The sequence below is a fragment of the Canis lupus genome, chromosome 2 (assembly GCF_003254725.2).
Source record: "Canis lupus dingo isolate Sandy chromosome 2, ASM325472v2, whole genome shotgun sequence".
Taxonomy (NCBI): Eukaryota; Metazoa; Chordata; class Mammalia; order Carnivora; family Canidae; genus Canis; species Canis lupus.
The window spans coordinates 55287037-55302280 of NC_064244.1; the positions used below are offsets into that span (position 1 = coordinate 55287037).

The following is a 15244-nucleotide window of genomic DNA, read 5'->3' on the forward strand; positions in this document are numbered from 1 at the left end:
TAGCTAGCTATTGAAGGGATGTAGGGGGGAAGACTTGGGGGAAATCCCTCACTCTTGGGCTATGGAGAACCTTAATCAGGAGGCTAGCCTGGAATATGATGCTAATTTAGTCCATGGAAAGAATTGGTATTAAAAAGAAATTGTGGGGGATCCCTGGGTGGCTCAGCAGTTTGGCACCTGCCTTTGGCCCAGGGCGCGATCCTGGAGTCCCGGGATCAAGTCCCGCGTCTGGCTCCCGGCATGGAGCCTGCTTCTCCCTCCTCCTGTGTCTCTGCTTCTCTCTCTCTCTATGTCTATCATAAATAAATAAATCTTTAAAAAAAATAAAAAGAAATTGTGAACATGAGGAACATGGTTGGTGTAAAGTAGGAGTTAGCCAACTTCATGTGCATAAGAATCCCTTGAAGCTTGTTAAAAATAAAGCCCGCTGTGTTCCAACACCCTAGTGGTTCTGTTTTTGATGGGATTGGGGTGGGACCTGGGATTTGGCTTTTTAAAATTTTTAATTTTTGAGATTATTTTTTCCCCAATGCGGACATCTTGCGAAACTATTAAACAGTATCATAAGTAGGATACCAGCAACGATGCAGTCAAGATAGAGAACGTACCCACCATCGCCATCATCACAAAGATTCTTCATCTGGCTATTCTATAGCCACACGTACTTCCCTCCCGCCCCTACCTCCTTCATTGTTGGCAACAACTAATCTATTCTCTGTTTCTATAATTTTGTCATTTAAAAAATGTTAGATAAATGACATGTGTGTTGTATATAGATTACACGCATAACATGTAATCTCCCTTGGATTGGCTCCTCTCCCTCAGCCTAATTCTCCCAAGAGTCATGTAGATGATGGTGTGTATCAGTAGTTCATTCCTTTCATAGTTGAGTACTGGTCCAGCGTATGGAAGTCCCACAGTTTGTTTCATCACTCACTTGTGGAAGGACATCTGGTTGTTTCTCGTTCTTGGCTATTAGAACTAGAGCTGTTTTGGGGTGCCTGACTGACTCCGTTGGTAGAGGGTACAGCTCTTGATTTGGGGGGTTGTGAGTTTGAGCCTCATAATGGGTGTAGAGTTTGCTTAATAAAAAAATTTTAAAAGAAGAAGTAAAGCTGTTTTTAAACATTCATGGACAGATTTTTGTGCACACTTCAGTTCTCATTTCTCTGGGATAAGAGTCTGGGTTGTATGGTAGTTCCATGCTTAATTTTGTGAGAAACTGCCAACTATTTTCCAGAGTGGTCGTACTGTTTTACATCCCCATCAACAGAGTACAGGTAATCCAGTTTCTTTGCATCCTCACCAGTATTTGGTGTTGGCACTATTTTTTATTTTGGCTATTCTGAAGGATGTATACGGATAGCTCATAGTGGTTTAAATTATAATTCTCCCGTGGCTGATGACAGTGAACATCTTTCATGTGCTTATTTGTTAACTGTATATCCTCTCTGGTGAAAGGTTGACTCATGTCTTTTGCTCATTTTCTAATGGATTGTTTTCATACTGTTGAATATTGAAATTTCATTATATATTCTAGATCCTACTCAGATCTGTGATTTGACTTTGTCAGATATATGATTTGCAAACATTTTCTGAAGTCTGTACTCATTTTCTCAAAGTTTGATGAGATCCATTATTTCAGGATTTTTCTTTTAAAGGCCATGGTTTTGGTTTCAAGTCTAAGAACTTTTGGTCTGATCTGGATCTCAAAAGATATTCTCTTACGTTTTTTTCCTAAAGGTTTTACAGTTTTATGTTTTATATTTAAACCTGTGATCCATTTTGGGTTAATTTTAGTTTAAGATATGAGCCGCAGGTGAAGATTCATTTTTTGGTTTTGGTCAATGGTTGTCTAATTGCCCCAGTGCCGTTTGTTGGAAGGAAGGATCAGCCTTCCTTCATTGAACCGCTTTTGCTGTCAAAAACGCATTGGGCATTTGGGGTTCCTACTCTGTTCTGCTAATCTATGTGTCTATCCTTTCACATGGTCTTAATTGTAGTTATATAATAAATCTTGAAATTGGTAGACTGAGTCCTAGTTTTTTAAAAAAAAATTTAGGTATTATCTTTCCATCTAAATTCTACAATAATCTATTATCTATTTCAAAAAAAAAACTTGCTGGGATTCTGATGAGGATTGCATTAAACTTGTAGATCTGTTTGGGAATATCACCATCTTTACTATGTTGATCTTTCAATTTATGAACATGATGAATCTCTCCATCAGTGTGGATCTTCTTTGATTTTTTTCACTAGTGTTGTATAGTTGTCAGCACGGAAGGCCTGTGTGTACTTTGTTAGATTTTTATCTAAGTCTCTTTGGGTTTTTGTTTTTTTTTTGAGCAATCATAGGTAATTTAAGAATCTGCCCTTGAGACATACTGACCTCAAGCATAGTTAAAACTATGAGTAAAGATGAAAAGATCAGAGATGGGGATGTAATGCTGAAGTACTTGCCAAGGGCTGGGTGGGTGTGTTTCTCTTGCAATAATATTGAATATTGCAGAGGCCAAAACATTGGCATTCAGGTAATTCAGTTTGTTCCCTCCATAGTACCTTTGGAATCTAATATGGCTCCCATCTAGATTTTTCTACAGAGCTGTTTCCTCAAGTTAAGCTTATTGAAATATCCAGCCGTATCTCTATTTGTCCATCAGTTAGCAAATTGGTATTCTGATTATTTATCTTTTGCTTTTACCTGCTTCTTGACACATTTGTGATGTGCTGACAAAAATCAAATTGCGAATTGAGTACTGAGTCCGTGGGCATGATTGGTTCATCAATGTAAATATCAACCCATGAGAGTTCACACCTTCTTGAGCCACCCCCCAAATGTCGCAGCATAGCTTTTCTTTAGTCTGTAAAAGTAATAAAACAATAGGCTGAAATGATAAAGTTGCTCAAACACCCCCCCCCAAAAAAAGTAAAAGATAACAAATGTTTTTCATTTGACTGATAACTGAATTAGGTCTGTACTGTATGGTATAACCACAGAAGGTTGATCTCTTCCCCTTACCTCTTGGCAACTTCTGACTTTAATTTAGAATGTGTTTGGGGAAAAGTAGGGATTGTGCTCAGAAATTTTATGTTTATTCTTTACTTGCCTAGAATATATTGAAATCTATGAAAATTGCATGTTCTTTTCAGTGTTTAGAACTGATTACATTGATAAACCATCTTTGAAATGTTACTCTCAGTTTTCAGAAGAAAATGCAAATCAAATGAAGAAAATATATGGAGAATTCTGTAGCCATCACAAAGAAGCTGTTAGCCTCTATAAAGAACTCCAACAGAATAAGAAGTTTCAGAATTTTATTAAGGCAAGTATTTTTAAACTATTACAAAGTGGTAAACCAGCTTGGGGAAATAGTTCGTGCTTTCTTGTTTCATGACCTTAACAACGTGCACATCTGACTTTCAGGGGAAAGAGAAGAAAGCGATAGGCTCATGGCAAAGATGGAAAGTCTCTTCTTCTGTCTTAGTGAGATATTTCTCCCAAATCATTTCCTTTTGTATCTTATATTTATAAAGTGCCCTCCAAGCTTTTGACTACCTTTGTCATATCCTGGGTTGTCGTTTTATGTCCTGAGAAGTAATAAACTAAAAGAACCTTAGTAAAAATACACAATAATCCCCACCTCCACTGGATTAATTTGAAGCAAATCCAGAACATCATATAATTTCACATTTATGTAATATGTAACTCTAAGCAATGCATCTTTTATTTTTTAAAAACTATTCATTCTTTTTTTAAATTTAAATTCAACTTGCTAACATATAGGACATCATTAGTTTCAGATGTATTTTTTCAATACATCTTTTAAAAATTACAATGATATTATCACAGTAAGTTAAGAATTATTCTTTAATACCTTCAGACAGCTGGTCAGTATTCAGATTTCTCTAAAAAATGAAATGAAATTGGATTGCTTAAATCAGAATCTGACTGAAGTTTACATGTTGTATATGAGAGCTATATCTTTTAAATCTCCTTTGATTTGGATGTTCCCCATCTATTTACTTTTCAGTGTGCGATTTGTTTGTTGAAGAAATTTGTCCTTCAGAGTTCCATAGATTGTACATTTTTTCTTTTATTTTGAGAATGTTAGCAGATTCTCCTCCTCCCCACAGAACACACATGTGTATTGAGAACTTGAAAACTTAGAGAATACTTGGAAGTTTTTAGGAAAAAAGTTGGCCTGATTAGAGAGAACTCTAAGTGCTGTGATGAATAATAACAAATGTAGAGGAAGACTGGTTAGAAAAACCAAGAGCTAACTGCGAACTCACGCTCAAAATGTAACTTTGATTTGTGAATATTTTCCAGGAGCAAGAGCTCCTCATAAATCTTAACACTTGATAAACTTGCCTACTTTTGGAATTAATCGCCAATACATCAGAGTAATTTGAAACTTCTTAATCTTGGAGAGTTAGGTTATTAATAGATTAATGACATAGTGTACGATTTAATGACAATCAAGTTTTAATTAATGTATATTATGTTGCATCTGAATAGAATGATACAGTAGTAGAGTCTTTGAATTATTAAACTCAAACCTAAAAAGAAGCTATGGTTTCTGTATATAAAAATGTATGTATATATTTTTAAGCTTCGAAATAGTAATCTTTTGGCTCGACGCCGAGGAATCCCAGAATGCATTCTGCTAGTCACTCAGCGCATCACAAAATACCCTGTCCTGGTGGAACGGATTTTGCAGTACACAAAGGGTGAGTGATAACTTCCGGGATAAACATCTACCTCTGACATTAGTTTTAAGCATAGCGAGGTGTCGTCAACAGATACAAATGCTTGTGGCCTGTGATTCATGAAGATTATTAGGGAAAAACTTGTAGACCTTTAGGATATGGATCCTTTTGGAGAGGTTATCTTTTAAAATGTAGCTTGGGCAGTCGTCTGAATTGCTCCAAGCAGCCCGAGCCAAGCAGTGTTCTTCATACTTTGTCTATCCCCTCTTTAATTTCCCCATATCCAGATCTTCTTAATGCCTCTGCTTCTTCCTCTTCCTACGACCATACCAGTAGTCTGGCGAAACATACCCCACTGACCCTATCACCAGATGTCAAGTCTTCCAAGCAGTGAATTATTAAATTGAGAATTATTTATGATGGAGCTATTTTTAATCCCATCGATTCATCATGTCCCAGTGGTAACATCTAGGCATCCTGTGAGAAGCTAATAAAGCACATGGCTGGACCACAGGCTCCTTGGAGGACAGAGAAGGCCTGTGTCTTCTGGTTCACAACTGGATTTTTAATGCCTGGTGCTGCGACTGGTACAGGAGAGGCTGTCAGTAAATAAAAACCTATCAGTACAATGAACGAATAAATAAAAATGCCTGCTCCTCCAGCTAGCTTACTGAGCTTGAGTAAATTATTTGTTGGATGGTAGCATGTTAGGTTGACAGGGGCTTGGGTTTGGAAGCATGTAAACTTGCATTGCCATTGCATATACTTGGCTTTACGGCTCATTAGGTGGGCACGTTCGTTAACTGAGCCTCGGTTTTCTCCATTACTCAGTGAGACTAATAATCCTCAGGGAATTGTTGTGAGGATTAAATGAGATTGTTGCATAAAATGCCCAGTGCAGAGCCTGGTATAAACAAAAGACTCGATACGTGGGAGCTATTTCTGTTCCTTCATTATGACCCGTTGACTTGGAGGTAATGAAAGAAGTAGTGAGATCTTAAATGGCCACTCTAAGAAAGTCAGCCTTCAATATCCTCTTTTTGGGAAGCGATCTAGGCACACAGAAAGGCATGAATGTTTCCTTTTTTTTTTTTTTTTTTTAAGTCACATTAAGAATTAAGTTCAGGCAGGAATGGTAGCCTCTGTTCCTTGTATCCCATTCTCAGTGCTCCCTGTAATTCAACATAAAAGAAAATAGAACCACAAGACGAAGAGAAAAATCTCATAAATGTTGTTCTCAGCAAAAAAAAAATGAAAACAAAATTAAGACTTTTAGTTTGCATGATGTTCATATGAAGCGTAAGGTCTAATACAATAGCTCAAAGACTAAAATCCGCCCGGCGTGTTAGGCCCGCTACTGCTACTCAGAGCCACCGCCTGCCAGATGCTTGGTAGAATGAGTAAGAGTCGTTACCGCTGCGAGTCAGGAACGGTGAGTGTGACGTAGGGGTAGCTGTCCCGATGCCTCCTTAGATCAGGCCTTGCCACCGGCTGGTTCTCACGCTCTCTCGCTCCTGGGGACATTGATCTACGCGACTCGGTTATGGCAATGCTTCTCAGACTTCACTAGGCCTACTCCTTTCCTGTGGATCTTGCTGACACACAGGTTCCATTGCAGTTAGGTCTGAGGAGGGGGCCCAAGCTACTCAGCCAGACTCCCAGGTGGGGCAGCCCGCCATTACAGGACCGGAATCTGGCCCCCATGGTCAGAAGACGGAGCCTTTTCTCACTCTTACCCCAAGTTGCCTTATAGCTCAACTTTGATTTTCTTTACTCTCCTTTCCCATATATGAAGTATGCTCTTTAAAAAGGAGAACCTTGGTGGGGCGAGGGGGGTGCTGCTTCATGTTTGGTAAGCAAAGAAGACACTTTCACAGACAGTGAGAAAGAAGGATCTTCCTTGTGGAACATCCCTGCCAGGATCCGTTCCTTGATTTTCTGGAACAAGCTTCATGCTTGTAGGACATTAACAACCTGGAAGTGTTGAGACTCTTTGAAGACTTGCCGTCTCACTTGACTGCTGTTTCTGTGGATTTCTGCTGCTGTAGACTTTCGTTGTCTCTGCCAGTTTTTTTCCTCTCCTTCTGGCACCTTCTGACCTCCTGAGACTTTCACTTCTGTTTGCCTCAGTAAACATGAACTAGGTGTTCCTTATCATCAAATAGGAAAATAGTTAAGTTCACTTTCATCTGAAGTTCTAGAAAGCTATTCCAGAAACTCCTCCAGAGTTTTTTTTTTTCTTAATATAACTGAGAAATAGGAGCAGCAGCCTATGTTTTAAAGAAAAACAACTGGAATTGATGATTATCTACTATAGGCATGACTATGGCTGACTCACTAGGCACAGTGCCTTTGTCCCATTTTTCTTTTTAGGTTGGAAAAGTGTTGAAATATAATTTTGAATATTTTATGGCGGGAGGGATCCAGGAAGGCAAATGAGTCTGAGGCCTTTCCAAGCCACCCCACAGCTCCCTTTCAGGAGAGGATCCTAATTTGGGCCTACAGATTGGCTAAGTTCTAAGAAATTTGGTGAAGGGCTTACTTGATTACCTGGGTCTGGGAAGGTAATGTTCATTGCTCTTAGGGAAGGTCAGACCAGTCTTTATAACTCAGACATCTTACTGTGTGTCAGCTGAACCTTATCTGATAAGTAAATCTTTTATAACTAAACCTTGTAACAGTTCTTTTTGGGAGGAAGGGTGCAGAGTGATGATAAGGCATTTGAACCTAATCCAACATTTTTGTCCTGTGTTTTTTTTTTTTTCTATTTGTATGATTTTAATTGCATTTAAAACTAAATTCCTTAGCACTTCTGGCATATCCTATAGTGTTCTTTTTTTTTTTTCTATGCAGAAAGAAGTGAAGAACATCAAGACTTGTGCAAAGCTCTGTGCTTAATTAAAGACATGATTGCAGCAGTGGATTTAAAAGTCAGCGAGTATGAGAAAAACCAAAAATGGCTTGAGATCCTAAATAAGATCGAAAACAAAACCTACACAAAGCTCAAAAATGGCCACGTGTTTAGGAAGCAAGCACTGATAAGTAAAGAAAGGACTCTCTTATATGATGGCCTTGTTTATTGGAAAACTGCTACGGGTCGTTTCAAAGGTATTGTGGCTCCAACAGACCAGTTTCTCCTTCTTTCACATATGTTACTCATTTAATAGGACAGATTTTCAAAAGAAGAGTGGTTCAGAGATGGCAGGCACACACACAAACCCTGGGGAAGTGGAAAGATTCCCGTAGGCTCAAGTCATGAACCCCAGTAGGCAAATGCTACAAATCTTTGGTGGGAGTTTGCTGCCCCAAGCAAAACTCTTCATATATGTTTTATGAATTTGCAATTTGGGATACTTAAACCAAAGGAGCTGAGAATTCTGCTAATTGTTGGCACAGAAATATTACCCTGGCAAATGTAGTGTGTTGAACATGAGGCAGTACGCCCACACACCTAGAGTCTGTGTGCCAAGCCAGCTGGGGGCTCTCACGCCTTCGAGGGGAGAAATGAGCTCTGAAAGTCCTATTTCTTACTGAGTAATAAGATGCACAAATGTACATTTTGGCGGTGGTGCAGACTTTTCCTCAGTGCTCCTGTTTGGCATGACCTGGCATTAACCTATGTTCATCTAGTTAGACTCTAAGACCATTTATTCAGCTTCTGAAGGGCTGATTCTGATCCAGACTCTCTTGGCTCTGAGTACACACTATAGAATCACCTTGGGAGCTTAAAAAAAATCACCCATGTTCAAGTCTTCTCCCAGATATTTTGATTTTATTGGTCTAGGGATGAAGCCCAAGCATAGCAATGCCTAAAGGCTCCCAGCTGAGTCCACTGTGCAGCCGGGGTTAAGGACCACCGGTCTGCTCTCTGTCTCCTTAATGTATCTTAATAACTTCCTCAGGTAAGGGAGAGGAGGAGGTTGTTAATGTCTAGTTACTCCAAGGTAACTAGTTGCTCAAAGGTAACCCTTTGGAGGATTATCGAGCATTCGTGGTGTTTGCAACTAACAACCGAAATGGGATTTGTTGATGCAGCAGTGTTGCGGCTAAACATTAACCACAATTAGAACATTAACCAAACTAAGACATTAACCTGTCTATAGACCCCAGCGCCTCAAGTCCTTTGCTCTCGGTCCGTTTCATCACATGAGCCGTTTGCTGACTCTGTGTTAGGATGTTTAGTCGGCTAGTAAAGGTGAGTTCCTGTGAACAATTTGTGGGGCAGTGTATGATTATTGCAAACTGTGGCCGGGTCTAGACATAGTGATTCAGCAGATTTGCATACAGAATTCAAGGCAGAAGTCGCCCTCTAACAGTTACCATTAAGCTTCTTTTTCTAAAGGTGAGGGCTTGCTCCATTCTATTAGAACCTTGGTTTGTCAGATGTATTTTTTCCCCATTTTGAAGGCTACAGTATTAAATGCTGCTAGAAATTTAGCTATACCTCTAGTTACGCAAACATGCATGCTTAAACACAGCTAAATCTAAATTGTAGAGTTTATCTTTGGCTATCACAGCACAGGCATTTTCATAAAGGTTCTTTAATTACACTAAATCTTAGTCATCTTCTTTTTAATAAATTGGTTTAGGTTTCTACCACGAAATCAGAACATTTGATAAAAGTATTTGAATAGTAGCTCACTTCATTAATACTAGTAATATCTTTTCTTTGAAGATATCCTGGCTCTACTTCTAACTGATGTGCTGCTCTTTTTACAAGAAAAAGACCAGAAATACATCTTTGCAGCTGTTGTAAGTACACAGCCATGTGATACATATTTTAAATGGCCGAGTCCCACGTATCTTGGAAAAATGCCTAAAATTCCTTGTGAAATTGAGTAGTCGCTGGCAGGAGTGTACCCATTATATTCCCATTTAGTATTAGCGATTGCAGTGTACCAAGCATCTCATTTGGTTTAACAAGAGTGAAAAGTATTGATTTATCAGAGCCCGGAGTGGTAGTCAGCTAATTCAATTAACTGCTTGTTTAGTTGTCAATTGTTAACATAAAAATACTGTAGGACTTTGGTTCGAGTTGGTGGACAGGCACTGGCCTAAACCCCTCAAGTGACTCTCTGTCTGACTCTCTTGGCGTATCTTCTAGATCCCTCCCACCCCCTTCCCGACCCTGCTGTCCCAGGCACTCAGATGTTAATGCTGGCAACAGCGAGTCTCTTCTGGAATCTTGTTCTGTTTCCATTAGTCCATCCCTGCTTTACCCGTTGCTAGCCCTATTCATAACTATCATGATGTTCCTTCCACCAAACAAGAGGACACCATTGTGTTATCTAAAGTTTAAAGAAGTTTCTTCCTTATTTTGACTACAGTGACTACTAATTACAAAGATTATTCATATGAAGTGTATCATTGTAGTGTATTACATTAATCTCCTTGATGGTGCAGAGTTAGACTAGAAGTCAACCAGGGTTTAACTTTTTTTTTTTTTACACAGCATCTTATCCAAAATGACTCACTTTTAAAGAAGGAAAATGTCATAAATTAACTTTGTCAGCCTCATGGAACAGTAGGCCCTGTTAAAGGAAAGAATCTAAGATGCAATGCCATTGTGGGCATTACAGTGGTGGCTCTCTAAAATGGTTATTTATCATCCATTGACTGATAGGACATTCGGGTACCACTAGTAGATGTGATCAGTTCCAACTGGTTAAAACCAAACCCAAAGCTTATCAAAGTTTCTCTTATGCCATTCAGAGCAAACAAAGAAGCATGCTTTTCCAGGGTGGATTTGGGGGAGGAAGAGGTTGGTGGAGTGCCTTTCCAGCCCATCTGTGCTTGTCAGGTAGCCCAGTAGGCCTTGTCCCCCTGTTGGGCACGTTGGGCTGATGCCAGGTTGCATAGGGTCAGGGATTACTTCACAAGGCTACTCCAGAGGCTAGCAAGGAGGTCTCCAACAAGTCCCCATGGCTCTGATGCATTTGAACTGTATATATTGCAGATTTCATGTCGACTTACTGATTTGTCCCTCAGCCTCTCTGTGCTGTTGTTTGGGATGTTGTGAACAGAGAGAAAGTAGGCAGGAAGGTGGAACCATTTTGTTTGTTGATGGGAGGTGAGGACCATGTAGAAGAGAAAACAAATGTGCACCACACCTTTACAGAAACAGAAGTTTGTTCAAAACCAGAGAGCTGAAAGATAAGCAAATTGTGCTTTCTTGGGTGTTATTACAGGTCACGTGACCTGCTCTTGGGTTGAAGGGTAGACACAGCATAAAGACAACTACCTTATTTTCTAAAACAACATAGCATATGGACTGAGATGAAGGTGTGATGCTCACCCAATAGTATGACTTGAAATATGGATCTGTCTTGTGCGACCTCTTCAAGAGTTACCTGTGCCAGCCTTAAACCACATTTGCTATGAAGTGAGATGTTAGGAGTGCAGTCCCCCAAATCCCAGAATGAAGGCGGCCACAGCTTAGCACCTCTTGGTAGAAGGTGCTTGGCTCTGGACAACAGTGAGATGATGCTGATGCTGTTTCATGGAGATGCTAGCCTGACACAGCGCAGCTTTGATAAAAGCCAGCTAAGCCCTTGTCCATGTCAGGGAGCAAAATAGAAAACATTACCCACAAAGAGTCGAGGGCACTGTGTTGTTCCAGCACATGCTTTTGAGTTGCATCATACACATTTAATTAGCACAGCCCTCCAGTCGTAAGGATCTTATAGTGGACACCATGGAGGAATTGCTGTATCAGCGAGGGTCATACAAGTGACTGGGTTTCCTGGTTCTCCTCTTGGCATTAGGGAAAGTTAGCATCATGGTCATACCCACAGGTAAGTTTCTCTGCTCTTTGTGCTGTTCGAGAAACTTCTTTAGGAAATGCTTAACTTGCTACATGTTACAAAAGACATGATGAATTTGGAAATGGCCAGAAGATGAGCAGCTGATACCAGCAGAAGAATGGTGTTCCTTTTTTTTAAAGATTTTATTTATTTATTTATGATAGACCAAGAGAGAGAGGCACAGGCACAGGCAGAGGTAGAAGCAGGCTCCATGCCGGGAGCCCGACGTGGGACTCGATCCTGGGACTCCAGGACCGGGCCCTGGGCCAAAGGCAGGCGCTAAACCGCGGAGCCACCCAGGGATCCCAAGAATGGCGTTCCTAAAGAGAATTTTGATTTTAAAGAGAACTCAGCGGCAAAGGGAGTAGGAACCCACATCCATGAAATGAGTAGGAACACATAGGTATGTTCATTAAATCATGGGTTACTGAGTCTAGGAGGATCTCCTGAATATTAAAGAAGCTAACTTCAAAATGAACAATAAAAGAGACAAGGGAACGTGGAGGGGTGCAGGTGCAAGTTCAAAGCAGGAAGAGTCTTAGCTCTCGCTGTCACTTGGGACTTTGAATGTCCTTCCCAGCAGATACTGGTGATGCCGTATCAGCCACTCCATGGAATCACAAATGGAGGCAGGGTGATGAGGCTAAATGTAGCAGTGACTTTTCCTCTTCCCCTGGGGGCAGAGGCTGTCAGCCTACCTGCAGGGATTGGCAGGAAACACACAGGAGGAACTGGGAGTGGGCTTGGGATTGGGGATCCCATGGCGAGTGCTGGAGACTGGAGCGAACTGGTGAGAACACGGCCTGTCTCGCTGAGGGCAGGGATGACTCAGCTACAGCCAGTGTGTTCAAGGGAGTACATGGGCCCATGATCGCCATTCTGCTTTGCGCAAGAACCTACACATCTACAGTTTGTTAAAAAAAAATTTTTTTAAAGGGGGACGGGAAATCCCCCAGCTTTTAAATGTTGACAACTGTTAAATCTGTTTTTAATATACTATGACACAAGTAAGACATCTCTGCAGGCTGGGTTAGGTCTGGGCATTAGCAGTTATTAACATCTGTTTCTAAGGTAGACCCGTTACTCCCATCCCCAAAGATTTAATTTGAATTCTTGATCATCTCTAGTGCTCTTGTGTGATCGGTATGCGTAATGATGGACATGCCTCTGACGCCTCCTCATCTGTTGGTGATCTAATTAATGCTGCTTTCTACCTGCTGACCTGTTTTTTTTTTTCGTTTAAAACATATCTGGGGATCCCTGGGTGGCGCAGCAGTTTAGCGCCTGCCTTTGGCCCAGGGTGCGAGCCTGGAGACCCAGGATCAAATCCCACGTCAGGCTCCCAGTGCATGGAGCCTGCTTCTCCCTCTGCCTGTGTCTCTGCCTCTCTCTCTCTCACTGTGTGCCTATCATAAATAAATAAAAATTTAAAAAAAATAAATAAAACATATCTGACCTTACCACCTCCCCTCCTTCTGCAACACTTACCAACTGGTTCAGATCATTTCATCCTTGCTAATGTCTTAAGCAATTTAATTAATTTATTTTTAAAGATTTTATTTATTTATTCATGAGACACAGAGAGAAAGAGAGAGAGAGGCAGAGACACAGGCAGAGGGAGAAGCAGGCTCTATGCAGGGAGCCTGACGTGGGATTCGATCCTGGGACCTTGGGGTCATGCCCTGAGCCGAAGGCAGGTGCTCCCCTGCTGAGCCCCCCAGGTGCTCATGTCTTAAACAATTTAAACCCACTCTGCCCTCTTATATACTGAGGCCATTTACCTTGTAAGCTGAGGAGCCCAACTCAGTGCATTGGAAGAAGGAAAGCAAATAAGGTCTTAGGTGGTGTATCCATTACTGAATAAAAGATATTAATAGTGTTCAGGGGCTCTCCCTAATTAGAGAGGGCAGTGTTCAAAAAGTTGTCATTTTTTGGTTTTATTTTTTGCTGCTCTAAGAAGAAAGGGCTGAAGAGGTATTCTTAGAACACCCCTGCACACAACCCTAGACCCAGCGCAATGCTGGGAAAGTGGGCAAATGAGCCGTAAGGAGTCAGCCTTGCGGGATGCGGTGGCGTGTTCTGGGTAAAGGTATTGCTCAGTCCCCGAAGAAGGAGCCAAACCATGTACTGCTACTGACTCTAAACAGTGCTGAAAGCCACAAACCAAAGAAAATTCTTCATACTTAGCCCCAGAACTGTTTACCTCCCACAGGGATTCTTTTGGTCATGATTTCAACTACGGCTCCCCGCCTGAATCAGCATTATCATCCTCTTCCTCATCACCAACTCCCCAGTGCTTAGAATGGGACGTTGGGAGGTCACAGCGAGTGTTTGTACAAGAGGTGATTCCGTCATAGCCTGTGCACCAAAGTTCAGCTTATCTCCTATTCCGTTCTGCTAGAGTCGTGCCCAGACGTGTACTGAAAGCCGCGTACTGAAAGCCGAGTGCGTGCCAAGCACTGAGCTAGGAGTACAAAGATGAATCCGACCATTCCCGCCTGCCAGAGGCTCATGCAGGTGGTGGGGAGAAGAGGCCTTGGCAGGTGGAATTATAGAAGTTTAGTTGCTCTGAACTGCGGTTGCAGAAAACCCTGGTTATGCTTAGGGAACCTGAGGTCATGCGCCCTCCTCGCTGTCATTTTCATGGTCTGCCCTAAACACTGCTAACTCCAACGGACTCGTAGGCCTTCCACCCGCCTCCATCTCTCAGTCATAGCTGATGCACTATTTTCCATCCCACGCCCCTTCTAGAAAAGCCCCCAAGCCCCCGACTACCTACGGCATTTTGATACTCTCACTGCTCTGATTGCTCCAAAGTGGTCCCTTTAAGCCGCTGATTCTTAAGGATACGCATCCTCCTGTATCCTTCCTCTCCATCCTCTCTCCGCCGTGCCCTTCCTGTTGGAGATCTTCCCAACTTGCACGGCGCCTTTGAGAAGTCAAAGTGACATGACTCGCCTGATAACTCTCGCTTTCCCCAGCGAACGTGTTTGGCAAGACCTTTGCTTTACCTGCACGCCTTCCTATTTTATGTAGGATCAGAAGCCATCGGTTATTTCCCTTCAGAAGCTCATTGCTAGAGAAGTCGCCAACGAGGAAAGAGGAATGTTCCTGATCAGTGCATCCTCTGCTGGTCCTGAGATGTACGAAATTCACACCAACTCCAAGGAGGAACGAAATAACTGGATGAGACGAATCCAACAGGCCGTGGAAAGGTAACCCTTCCTTCTGTCCACACTCTGGGGGATGGCCTTGTTCACCTGGGGAAAGCGTTCTGACCATGTTTCCTCTGCATGAACCCTCCGCCTCAGCCAGAGTGGCCTGCTCCCCGCCCCCCGCCCCTGCCTGTGATAGCCTCTCACCTGCAGCTCTGTCCTCTGCGCCTCCCTGCATGTACAGCCCTACCCCCTCTACCTGTGTGGATCCTGCTCACCCTTGGTGCAGCTCAGGGCTTCCCTCCTTCATGAAGACCTCTTCGGCTCCAGGGGTCTCTTCCTTCCCTGAGATTCTTGATCATCCGCTCTCTCGAGCGTTTGCTCGGTGCTTGACGTAAACCGCCTTGTCGCTCTGACCTTTCCCTGCGGATACGTGTTCGTTAGACTGGAAGCTCCTCGGGGCAGGGGCCGTGCCTTTTGGTTGCTCTTTATGTCCAATTCTGAAGAATCATCCAATAAACATTTTTCAATTGGTGGATTGAAGTGTTCTAAGTCAGTTTCCTTCTCATCACTTGT

The 15244-nt window shown here is 42.0% G+C and overlaps 1 protein-coding gene across 21 annotated transcripts in view; it reads left to right on the forward strand.

The window, feature by feature from the left end:
* ARHGEF28 (Rho guanine nucleotide exchange factor 28) overlaps positions 1-15244 on the forward strand; it is a 289007-nt gene that overhangs the window by 225188 nt on the left and 48575 nt on the right. For all 21 annotated transcript variants that reach the window (XM_035713570.2, XM_049103925.1, XM_049103933.1 and 18 more), the window contains 5 exons: positions 3201-3323; positions 4614-4731; positions 7564-7818; positions 9386-9462; positions 14550-14728. In XM_035713570.2, the coding sequence (XP_035569463.2) occupies positions 3201-3323; positions 4614-4731; positions 7564-7818; positions 9386-9462; positions 14550-14728 (752 nt within the window). The remainder of the gene's footprint in view (positions 1-3200; positions 3324-4613; positions 4732-7563; positions 7819-9385; positions 9463-14549; positions 14729-15244) is intronic.